Here is a 13,241-nt window from a genome sequence, read left to right on the forward strand (position 1 = left end):
GTTACCTGAAATAAATGTAATCAGCAAAAATATATAATCTGTACAGGTACTTAGATATTTACAGGGCCATGACCTGGTAAACATGTTATCAAACAGAATTTTAAATAGAAGTAAATAAATATTCCTATGCTGTTTTTCAAAATACAAGCTATGCTGTGTAGAGAGCAGCATAAACAAATCCCTGTTTTTTCAGTTTACCATTGTGCCTAGAGTCTGCTGGCTATAACTGGTAGTTAATGTTAGTTTCACTATGGCCTTCCACTTATGTGCTGTACACTTTATATCTTATTTTATAATAATGAGACTGGCTTCTTCTATAAGTTCATTTCTGAATATAAAACTATCAGTCAATTAAACGTTTTATTTCTGTCAGGCAGGATTTTTTTTCTGGTCTTTTTTCTGACACTGCAGCACTTTGAGTATCTACCCGCTACTCTAAGTATCAATAAAAGAGGAATGGGATCTGCAATTACTATTAAAGCTCAGTTACTTTCCTTTAAGTTGCTTCATGAAAGTATGCATTTTGAGTACAAACGCATCCTCTGCTTATCTGCATTACCTGGTTGTCAGAAACTCAATTAATTTGTTTGCTTTCTCATCTGATTCAGCAGCAGTGTCCATGTCCTCAACTTCTTGTGTTATCTGTGGGAGATTCCCACTGCTGCCTCCCAGGCTGATACTGGAGGAGGTGGAGCTGGAGCTCAAGCCGGAGTCTGGCACTGGAGATGACTGGTATTCCCGCAGAAAGTCAAAGCCACCTGCCAGCCAAAAGGGAGGAGATAAAGATGGAATGCACTGTTGGGCCAGCTTTGCAGATGGAAGTGTCTGCCAAGCAGCTTTTTTCAGAGTCAGCAGCAGAAACCTTCCACTGGGAAACGGGGAAAACCTGCAGAACACAGCAACCCCCAACTACTGATGGGAGTGAAAATGGTACTTTGTTTCAAAATGTGTAGAATCCAGAATAAAATGAAAACCATCCAAGTCAAGGTTTCTTTTTTTACTGCACAAGGACAGCAGTACTTGGAAAACAAATATTCTAGGGTGTTCTACATTCAGAAGTAGGACTTTTTAAAAGTGAATTTAGAAATTGGCATAGTGCATGCAAAGTTCACTTCTCTGGGCTAGTCTGATATGGAAAAACATTGCAGGATGAAATTTTTAGAATGATTATGCTGTCCTAATTTTACAAAGGTAATGGAAATCAAGACATAAATGTTTAAGGCTTTCATTCAACACCTTTAGTAACTGTACCCACTGGACTAGTCATACAAAACATTTTCAGCATTAGGATGAAACACCTGAGTGAGAGTTCTGCTAGATCAAAAGCTTGCCACAGTTTCAGAGCTAAGATTAGAAACCAAGACCTGTTTTCTTAAGGTTAGACTTCTAGCCATGTTTAGGCTGTATCTACAGCAGAAAAAATGGCCTTGTGAGAAAAACGGGAGCAGGACAAAATCCACTGCAAATCAGAATACTCTTTATTTAGTTGTCTGACATTATGTGGAACAAACCTGAGCTGACGCATTTTCAGTTAGGATTATTTGCTATAGCTACTCACTCATACTCTCACTCTTTATATTAGTTTCTCAAAAAACCAGTCCAAAATACCAAGTCTTGATAACTTCTTGAACTCCAGAGAGCCAGAGTCAGGGTACCAATTACAGTTTTTAGACACAAAAATGAAAACAATTTTTCATTTTGGCAGAAAAGCAGTAATATAATTTTAATTTAAGAATTTTATTCTTTATTTAATAATTCATAGATGTGCACTGGCAAAGAAATCCACCCAACTCAATACAGGAAATTCATGTGAGATAATTTTTCACAGAAGTTATTCAGAATTAAATTTCTTTGGCCAAAATAATTCATCAATCTAAAACACCTATCTCTTCTGCTCATTACTTTAAAATAATTTTGTCTCAGAAAAAATTATAATAAATTATCATGTAATATTTTTTATAAAGCCAAATTACTTACTACTTCCTAAAGAACCATGGAAATGCCACTGATTTGAGAATCTTTACTTTACATTTTTCACTGTATGGTAAAGTTCCTCAACCTCTTCGTGACATCCTACATCCACAACTCTGTTTTGGTTCTGTGATTCCTTCAAAACTGAACAGTACACTTGTTTTTAGTAATATTATATGACAACAGTAAATCTAATGAGCAGCTTTCTGCAAATTGGTTCCAACCAACTTGTTAAAAACAGTTAAATTGCTAAAAGTAATAGAACACTGACCTCAGCAGAGGTCTGAAATAAGATTCCTAATGTAGAAACTGATTTCAGGAAGGAAATGCAATGTATCAGTGATATAAAGGAGGGTGTGTATCATAAGAAACTTAATTTAATAATGGAAAATCTGAGCTGCACATTCCTGCTGCTCTTTCTGTGTCAGAATTATTTATTCTTTTCTTTTAAGGTTGAGGAATGGTTGCCCTCATTTAAAGTAGCTCTGCATCCCTGAGGGGGGAATCAGGAAGTTATTAGCCCTATTAATTTTAAAATACTACATTACAAATTTTGCCTTACATTAGATAACCTTCTCACTATCATGAAAAGTTGTCTAAAAATAATTTGCACACACCCCTTGGGTAGTTCGTGTGGAATTAGTATTAATGGGAACTGTTCATATTTGCCACTTTATTACTTTGATTTATCAAAACCTGACAGTATGATACAGTGTTCTTCTTTTGCTTCATTACCTGTGTAAAGATATTCAGGTAAGTATGCTGGTTGTACTGTCAGAGTCTTGGTCTCATTCATCTCTCTAGTCTGAAGAAGCACAGAGGCAATGGCTTGATAGTTGTTATTGCAAGATAATGCAATCAAAAGGTGAAGCAGTAACTTTTTACTGTGTTCAAAGACCTCTGGGCGGTAATGGTCAAGACCTAAAAAGAAAAGGTTACAGCAACCTCTGAATATGAAGTAATAATAAACAAGTTCACATTCCAGAAATAGCAAAAATTCCAAGGCAGTTCATGACAACAGTGCAAATAAACAAAAGATGTAGCATTTCCAGACACAGCTAGTGCTATTCCAGTGCTTTTACTTAAATGTATGTGTATATTTAGTTTCCATACTGAGGTCCCACACAGGAGGCACAAAGAATGAGTGGCAAAACAGCTTTATGCATTCTGTCTCACTGCAGTTAATTTGACAGGTATGGAAAACCTTTAAAGATGAGGTATTCCTGATGGTGGCTATAATCACCTTGCTCACCACAGTATCTGGATTTCTAGCTTTGACATCAGTTTTAGAATGAGTGCAAACTGTAAGAGGCAGGTACTGATTTATTAAAAAAGGAACTGACAGAAAAATTCACTTGAAAAAGAACTTCAACTACCAATGAGCAGCATAAGAAATTAGCCCCTAACTCAGGATGCAGAACTCAAACCAAAGGTCTAGTACTGAAAGACTCTGATTTGGTTTACACTGCTGCTGTCTGTAAGATTTTGAAACAGCCAGAATAGTTCAGAAATTACAAATATGAGGGAAACAGATATTTCTGCACTCTGTTTTAGTAATCTCGTCTTGACTCTCTTTCAGTACCTTGCAGTATATTTAAACATATTTTCTTCTGTTTAAGAGCAGTTTCAGTGCTGAAAAAGTTAACTTTTTTCTTCTTCAACTCCTCTCTTCTCAGGATATATTCCTCTTCAAAAAAGCAGCTACTTCATTACTCTGTGTGGCAGCAGCCACCAGATCTTTCAAGTTGGATGTTTTCTAATATACTCCAGTCATGCTGGTTCTTGTTTGGCCTGTAATAAGGAAGCTGCTCATACTGCCACAGTCTGAACATGGTGCCTTTGACTCCTAAGGGCAATTCTTTGGAAGTCCTGTGACCCCTGGTCTTACTCATCTCCCAACAGCCTCCTCCAAAAGAACTGTGGCCATCCTGCCTGCCTCTATTTCAGCTTCATAAGGTTTCTGCTCCTATTGACCTTTCTCCTACCTTGTTTTAACATACATCTGAAAGGATATAGAAAGGGCTTTTAGCTGAAAATAAATCATATATTGGCAACAGTTGTAGCTGAAATTCTACTAAGACCCCAGGTTGCATGAAAGTATTGGCACAGAGCTGCTAACTAGGAAGTGAGAAGGACAGTTCAGTCTTTGTGCTTGTCCAGTGCTGGTCCCTTCTTTAATCTGTAAGGGTTCCAAGGAGGGTAAGCTTCTGTGACATGGACACATTTCCATGGGAGGAGTCTAGCTGTTCAACTCACTTCACAGTGGTTGCAAAAGAGATTTTAAACAGCAGTGATTTTCATGCACCAGAGACAGGCAAGTTCAAACCACCAGTCTGCCTTCCTGCTTCACTAGCAGTACTACTAACCATTCAGTAGCCTATTAAACACACAGACATTGCAAAATCCTTTCATTTTAATATTTTCTCACTACTTCTAATAAATGAAATGGTACCAGCTCTCCAGCTAGCTGACATAGTTGTTCCTAGTCTGCTTTTCAGATGCATCTGCCTGCTCACATTCCAACAGGACAGCAATACTTAATTGAAACCTTATTTATCAAATAAGTAACAAATTAGAATTTTTTTTTTTCTAATGCATTACTAGTATCATAACTCTGTTTCTGCATATGTTTATTTGCATGGCTCCCTGATGGCTCCTTAAAGCTGTCTTAACTGAAGTGGTCACACTGCTCTCTACTACTCCTTCTTAAGTTCTTAGTTTATTCTTGTGACAATTTCCAAGTGTAAGCACCAGTCTTCTCACACTTGTTACAAATCATAGTAAAGACATTGTTTGATCAGTTAATCGTTAATTATTTGATCCATAAAATTACCCAGGTCCCTTTCAGCTCCCTCTTACACTTAGAAAACCCACAGAAATAGCCAGAAAACTGAGAAAGTTGTTATGGGCAGCAACAGAATAAATTTTAAGCAAATATATGGTGAAATACCATATTGAAACTGACTCTGGAAGTTCCATCCAACACAGTCCTGGCTTGCTAGTACTGCGTTTCATTAGATGTTTGTGAAATCTTTGTACTGATATACAAAACCCTATTTCATAAAACAAAATTAAGCAGAACAATTGGTAACAGAGTAGCAGTAAAGGAGAACAAGTGTCTTCTTCAACATATACTTCATTTTACCACTGCACTGTAACATCCCAATTTAATCTCTTTTTGCCTGCTGATCAGCAGATTCTTCCCAGACTGACCATGAATACTTAGTGGTAACTATGGTGACTGAATGAGAAGTGAACTGTGATATCAGCTATGATAAATTTATTTCACAGCTGTCTATGTTTTTTTGCAAACACTATTATTTATCAACCACAGAAGTTGGGTAAATGGCTTTATAATGCTCAATACCCTTGTGTGCTAAAAAACTAGGCCATTCACTTTTTGTAGTGTGAATGGCAGGACAAGGAAGGTAACGGCCTGCAGATGAACTGTGCTACAGTCAGGAACAGACACAGCAGTGGGGAAAAGCAGTGCCTCAGGGCTCAGGTACATAAGGGAACTCACTGATGATAACATATTCCATCAGCAGTGAAATTAATGAAGCTCTGCTTTCCAGGGGCCTGTGTCCTGCCTCCACTACCTCTGCAGTACAGCTATCCCGGCTCTCTTACAGATTATTTTTGCAAAGGCAAAGGACAGCACAGGTGTGTGTAGTCCAGGTCCAAGGTATATGTAGATTGTCATCACTAACCAAGCTGGACAAATGCATGAGTTTCACCTCCTTTTCTTGCAGGAGCCATGCCACACATTTTTAGAGAGATATTTTAGGAATTCATTCATCTTCAAATTTCTACACACCTCTCAAATTTGGGTGAAATTGGCCAAAATATTCAAAAACTTCAAAGTATTGAGACTAATTTACAGACTGCAAATGCCCTGGGCTTTTTATTTTAGGGTGGAGGGAGGAAATCATAAAGCATGTAAGAAACACAGTTCTATAGCTTCAGTAAAACTAAAGTAAAAGGAGGGAGTACATTTATACTTTATTTCTTTTTCTGTTGGTCTTACCTAAAAAGAGAGCATGTAGCAATAAAGGGAGGTGAAGAGCCCAATCTTCTCTCACACTGTGATCCACCACCATCTCAGTCATGAAGATAACAGCAATATTGCACCTGGAAATTCAACCACAGCATCAGTTTCAAACCCCTTGGAAAAGGGAAAGCACAAAGAGGATGCTTATTTCTGAAGAAATACACAATCTATAAATTTTCATATATGTAGCATTTCTTCTCAATACAATTAATGCTGAAGCACTTTAGTTACAATATCAAGCAAACAAGTACCCATTACTGAAAAAAACCTGTATTAATTAATACAATTATTATTGTATTGTCAATACAAATTATGTAAAAGAGGAATTTCAGAATATGCATGGCCTAGTTACAATAAAAGATCAAAGTGCTATAAATAACAGGCAGAGAGGCCTGGGAAAAACAAAATTTCCTTTTCTGTTTCAGTTGTTTCACAGTCTTATTCTTATCAGTGATGTCCTACATTGTAAACAGGCTTTCTGCTAGAAATCTGGTAGAATTGTGAGCTTTCACTGCATGTTGATTTTTGACTGGAAATCAGCAGAAATTGAATGTATGATTTTCAGATGTTCTGAATAGTTGGGTTGGTGTTGGTCAGCTACTAAGAGGAAGCATCTCACTCTCTGAAATGTCAGAATAAGAAATTGCTCACCTGTGAAGGGGTCCCCGGGGTGTGATGGTTTCTGGGAGATAGTCCACAAGTGGTGCCCAGCATCCTCCATTGTAAGGCATAGGCAGGGGATGTGGCTGTTTGGTTTCAACAATATTCAATAACCAGCTTGTATACGGAGAAACAGGATCATCTGCATGGAAAAGCATTCAAAAAAAGTGCATAAAGCTCAACTCTGGTTACCTATTTTTGCGAAACACTAAAATAGATTTTATGCTAACATATGAGTTCAGCTGTTTGGAACAATGTGATAAGATGTCATGAGGTTTGCAAAATTCCTGTGTTCAATAACAAGTGATGCATTTTTAATGCCTCTTTCATGCTGCTGGAAATTAAAGAGATTCCAGGGAGACAGTGCTGAATGGTAGGAGCGGCAGCTGAATCCCTGCTGTCCCTTAATAGCTTTGGATCCAGATCACAAAGCACCAAGCAACAGACTTTCTCTTCAAAAATGAGGGAAAAGTTCAGCCAACAAAGCTGCTGTCAGAAGCCATCTGCTGCAAGGAGCCGAGTACCAGTGACACATTCCTGCAACTCCTCACCAGTGCCCTGCTGAGCGATGCTACAAAGGCAGAAGTTAAATGTCCTGAATTAGCAAGGAGGCATAAGGAATGCAAAAAAACATTTTCAGGGTAATTTTCCTTCAACAGGGATGAATTACACCTTGAGTTTCTCAAAGATGTATTTAATTTTGCTTTAGTGTGACAGCTGCTGTTTGTTAATGAGCGTTAGGGTTTTTTCTTCCACCTGTTTATCTGCAATGATGTGGGTCAAGTAAGTTATTTCCACCACTTTCTGCCTTGTCTCAGCTGCACAATTTCATTCATCTCTTGTATTTTGTTCCTTCTCATTCCTCCAGATTTTCTCACTGTTCAGTTTTTATTTCTGAGGTCTGGCAGTCTGTGGTATACTGCCATGAAAAGTATCCTTTCTAGGTCTATTTTTGATATACATTCAAACACTGCTCTTTATGAATTTTTAATGAGTGTTATTTTTTGTTCTGTTCCTTCTTTTTGTGTTTTCATTTGTTTGTTTGCTTCTTTGTTTTGTTTTTGTTTTGTTTTGTTACGCTTTTGTATTTTAGGTAAGCTTGAAACTCAGTATTTTCCTTTTCTTTTCTTTTTTTTTTTTTAACAGCATGTATCTGATGCTTGTCAGCTTTCTCACGGGAAACAAAATTGTTTTGATATCTACAAAAGTACCAGAGCTGGATTTTTCTAATGCACATCACTTCTTAATTTTAGAAAAGCACCTTCAGATTTCCAGATCTTCAGGAGACTTCCAATGCAGTAGCTGCTTCTCCAATTATTTCTAAAATGCCAACTTTATAACTTCCATTCTTAAGTGCTGGGCTTTTAAGGAACACTTTATATCTTTATGATTTAGACCTCTACTTAGATTCTCTGCAGGATGATTGATTAGTTACAGATAAAGAAAAATAAAATGACTTAATAATGTAGCCAAGTACGGCACTTTCACATGTTCTTCTTCTAAGAATTAACCAGATAATGTCTGCCAGATGCTTTTCACAGAAAAAGCACTGCACAGGAACCACTTATTTCTATCAATTTAAGTGTTTTACAGAAAAGTGCTTCATGCAGCTCACACCAAGACCTAGTTCCTCACTTCTGTTTACACAGGTTTATGCGCAGACCAAGAAAAAAAAGAAAAGCAGCACCTTGAAGGTAAACATACAATCCTTGCCTGTACAAAAGAGTTTGTGTGCTGCAGAGCTGTGCTCCCTATTTATATCCTCTGCAATACATGAATGTTAAAGTAGACTGGAGAGAGTGGAGAAGCCATACCACCAAATCCTTTGCAGCCTGGGCTGCCTGTCTGAGGGAATAAGTTGAGCTTTCTTAATGGAAGTTGCATTATGTTTCTTGTAGAATGACAAGAGGTATAAAATTTCCTTTCTCTTATTAGAATTCTATATAAATGTCAGTAGCTAAGTAAAATACATTTTATTTTCCTTCATTCATATTTTTGCCAAAGAAACTCCTGTGAGAAGCACACTTTGCATAAATATTCATGTTACTACAAAGCTTGCAGGTATAGGCAGGAAAAAACATTCGGGCACTGGCTGGAGGAGACGTTCCAAAAGAGCAAAGAAAATTTCAGGATTTTTTAACCTTTTATCACTCTAAGCTCTTGTCAAAACCAGGTATTCGTGAAGGCTGTTCTGATAATATAAACGCTGTTCTGTCTTGAAAGATTGTTCATGCAGATCAGATTAGCACCAGCACTTTAATTAACATCTGGGGAAGCATTTTAAGTAGCTGCAGCACTAGAAAGCCATAAAAAAACCTAAAACAAGGGTACTAAACCCCACTGAGCTTAAAATGTTGCACACTTTCTTATGTATTTAAACACCAGAGTTTGTATATACACAATATTTTGTCAATACTGTGCTTCATAATAATGAATAATCGCTGTTGGTGTACATTAAATTATCCTATTGTATTGTATTTTATAGTCTTTGCATATTTTGCGGAAGAGTATTGCCAAAAAATTACTTGGATTAAAAAAGATATAGAATCTTTATTTTTTTTTTGTAAAATACTGTTCCAAAAAGGTGTCTCTCATTCCAAACCAAGACATTATGGCTGATACAGTACTTGACCTCGCTTTAATAAGCCAGTGATGAAAGTCGAAAACAAGATCTTGCCTTTTTTTACATTTGGTTAGGACCTAGCCAAAATCTGTAATTTGAATTCACTCCAGAAATGAAGTCAAACCATCCAACTCCCTGGTTTTGCACTATTGTTCAGCGGTTAATTGGTTTTCCTTGGAATCTCTGCTGAGCACCAGTGTCCATTTACAGCCCATTTAGCAGAAATACATAAAGGACAAGAAGCATTCAGGAGCCGTTTGCACAGTGCAGCCAGAAACTGGTTGCAGCAAGGAGATAAAAGTTAATGAGGAGATAAGATCTCATATTTGGAAACTCCTGAGCCTCTTTTCATGCTCATATAACAGCACTTGATCTGGAGGGATATACTGCCAAATGGCACAACTCAAAGGACTTGCTCTAATGCTCTTACAAGTCTTTTGCCTTGCCATGTATGAAAGGCCCAAATTGTTACTCTCTGAAGGATTCTCTGCTGCTACTTTCTGTGAAGTTCTCTGGCCTTCAAATGGGTTTGACTGAACCCAGATTAAAGTAAATTAATGAAATGAGGTAAAATGGAGGTAAAATAAGGACACTCCCTGCATGGCAATGCTACATTACTGTTTATATAGAACTTAAACAGAGAGGCTCCGCTGGTCATTAGAATGTTTTCCTCTCCAATCAAAACACCAGAAATTTCATCAAATTGAATATAACTTACTTTTGTCATCATCATAAGATCCTCCAGAGCTATTACTGTACCTCGATTCTAGTCGGGTATGTGCTCTGATGACATTGCTGAACCTTCAAATATAAGAAAAAAAAATCATTAAAAACACAGACTGACATTAAACATCTGGACTTTGTTTACCCTAAAAAAAAGAAGCATTTCCTTAAGCATTCACTTTTACACAGGAGTAGACAGCAAATGAATGTAATTCTGATTCCTTCCACAAAACATTTTTGCAGCCATTTTCTGAGAAGTTCTAACAGTGTTCTCCTGTGTCATAAGCCTTTAAAATTTAGCAAAGAGAAACTCTCATGCTGCAAATGTGTGATTTTTTTGAAGGAAGAAACTGCTAAGGATGAACTGAGATATAAACTGTTCATAGCTAGTATTTATCACAGATCATGTTCATGGATAAAATCCTGCCAAATTGATAAAGCACTCAAAGCACGGTGCTAATAATGCCAAGGTTGGGGGTTCAATCCCCATATGGGCCATTCACTTCAGAGCTGGACTCCATGATCCTTCTGGGGTCTCTTCCAGCTCAGGATATTTTGTGATTCTGTGATTGACCGGATAGTCCAAAGTCAAGCCCACACAGGTACCAAGCAGGAGAAACCACAGCAGATCACCCTTCAAGAGGAGAATCCAGCAAATGCCAGAGCACACCTCATAGAAAAGTTAAGGGATATGAGAGCCAGAGCAAACTGCTCACGGCTGTCCTCAAACCTGCCACAGATTCATGCTAAGCTGACTTTTCCTGGTGATCTCCTTTGACTTCCTCCACCTTGTGTTCTCAGGGTAATCAGGCCTGAAGTGGAATGAAAGGAGCCATACTGACAGCTCATACACTAGTGATGGTCTAAAAACATCACCATTCCTGCAAAGCTGGGAAACTAATTACAAATAACCATGGGTCAAACAAGACAAGACTGAATATTTTCTGGACAAAATTCAATTCAATTTCTTACTAATATTCACACACCTTAGTACAGGGTATTTCACTATACATCAACATATTACATTCTTTCACACATTAAAGCATGTGTGTCTCATAAGCAGGCAAAAATTTCTTGTGCAGTTGACAAAAAGGCATTGTGAGCCATCCAATACAAGGTATTCTATCTATACTCTCATTATTTCATATGTCCTGGCATATGAAGTCAATATTAATGACCATTGTAAGATTGACACACTGGTTTTGAAGTGCAGATGCACTTTACAGCCAGCTTTAGTAACATAAATGACAGCAATGAGTTCAGGCAAATTATTTTCCATTTTCTTCTGAGGTGTCTTTCAGCAGGATCCTGAATACCAATATCAGAACTTCACAATTTTCCTTTCATTTTTATCATAAAGTCTCTGGCAGATCTGAATTCTAAAAACCTTTTCAGAGTCACATTTAAAACATATATAAGACAAGAAATCCTGACTTGAACTACTATGAGAGACATTTGTTCAACTTGGCTGTAAATCAACTGAATAAAAATTTATCTTAAAGCTATGCACCCATAAACATTATGTAAAGAGTTACAAAACATTCAGAGGAAAAAATGGTTTTATTATCCTTTTAAGTACATTTCTAGTGCATATGTTGAAAAACATCATTTAGAGTCAAATCTATTTTAGTGTTAATTTGAAACTTAGTACAGAGTGTCATTTTTTTGCTTACATTTAAATTACCACACATATAATTAACCTGACAAAATGTTGCTCTTGTTTGTAACATGGAGAGAGCAAGTAATTCAAAAGTTCTGAAGTACAGAAAGGTTTGCTCACGTAATTATCTGTGGACCTCTAAGCCCTGAACCTTAGGGAAGGAGGGCTGGGCTACTGAAGTGATACTAGTGACTTTCAGTGACTAATGTAATACTAATACACTAATTGACAAATGCTATTATAAAATTGTCTAAAGTTCTCTTGCAAAACTAAGAGAGAAACAATCTGTATGTCTGTGCTTTAGGATCTGACTGTGCATCTATTCATTTGTCATTTGTCAGTATGTACAATAAGTAGCAGAAGTCTAAACTGAATATATCATTTATAAGCAAGTTATTTTCCATAGCTATAAAATATTTCATCCAGATAAAGGCGGTGTCCTTGCAATTACTGATATAAATCTGCAAACTAAATTTTACTCACTGTCCATGAAATCAAGTGGTGTGATCAAATCTGATTTTTCATAAAGATTTTAGTAGTCATTATTTGGTGCACATTCCTATATTTTTCTTTCACTTTTGTGGATAATTCCTACAAAACCATGAACTACTTAGCACAATTCATGTAATGTAGGTTTAACAATTGCACCTCTGTTAAACAAGAGTCAGGACAATTAAACAAGAGTCAGGAACTAGAATCGTGAGAATAGCTTCTTTAAAAAAAATTATACATACTGGGATAACCCCACTTAAGATCAATCTAAGCACCAGAGTTCCTCACAGTACAATGCAGAACTTTGTCCCGCATCTCACCCTCAGCCTAGGAAAACACATACATTTTGGAGGAAAACACCCGAAGCCACAAACCTTTCATCAGTCTCTTTCACCACTCTGTTCTCCTCTGCGTCAGGAAAACTATCTTGGCCAGCTACCACAGTGTTACTGCTGGAGGTGGTTCCTGTGGATGAGATGTGAATAAAAGCACCTGTTACATGCAGTAGACAGCATCTGCAAAGCAATAAAAGCCCAGAACTTACAGGGTTTTTTATCAGCTACAGTCAAAGTGACCATCCTGGAAGTACTCACACATATGAATGAATGAACACTGTTACTTCTACAAACCAGGACCTGTTTCCATGGCTGGATGTTGTAAAGTTTACATGCTCTGAGGATTAGATCAACAGAATGATGGTCTTCTACTCCTTAAACTAAGCTCATGCTCAAGAGACACAGTCTACTGTTTTTCAACTACTGACTTGGCCAAAAATTTACAAGGTCAAATGTGAGGTTGGTTCTTAAGTATATTTGACTACTGCAGCTTGGAAAATGACATTAGGCCTTTCAAAACAGAACTGCCACAGTGTTGAGGCTCTCAGTTTTCAAGAAACTCTGTCTGATGTATCTGCTCTGTTCACCATATCAATGATGATTTCTTGTTCTGGGTAGGAACAACCACTAGAGAGTGAAGTTTTCTGAAGAGTGGCAGAATTCTGAACAGCATCAAATATTGGTAATAGGCTATTAAAATACTTTAGGATGGATAATTAAGCATAT

The 13,241-nt window shown here is 37.2% G+C and overlaps 1 protein-coding gene across 6 annotated transcripts in view; it reads right to left on the reverse strand.

Annotated features, from left to right (window-relative positions):
* The window catches only part of FRY (FRY microtubule binding protein), a 182,291-nt gene that overhangs the window by 46,506 nt on the left and 122,544 nt on the right, over positions 1-13,241 (reverse strand). For all 6 annotated transcript variants that reach the window (XM_083854733.1, XM_083854732.1, XM_083854731.1 and 3 more), the window contains 6 exons: positions 12,555-12,645; positions 10,024-10,106; positions 6,674-6,824; positions 5,999-6,102; positions 2,707-2,892; positions 560-758 (listed from right to left, as the gene is read on the reverse strand). In XM_083854733.1, coding sequence (XP_083710859.1) covers positions 560-758; positions 2,707-2,892; positions 5,999-6,102; positions 6,674-6,824; positions 10,024-10,106; positions 12,555-12,645 — 814 coding nt within the window. The remainder of the gene's footprint in view (positions 1-559; positions 759-2,706; positions 2,893-5,998; positions 6,103-6,673; positions 6,825-10,023; positions 10,107-12,554; positions 12,646-13,241) is intronic.

Source organism: Zosterops lateralis, assembly GCF_965231275.1.
Source record: "Zosterops lateralis genome assembly, chromosome: 2".
Lineage (NCBI taxonomy): Eukaryota > Metazoa > Chordata > Aves > Passeriformes > Zosteropidae > Zosterops > Zosterops lateralis.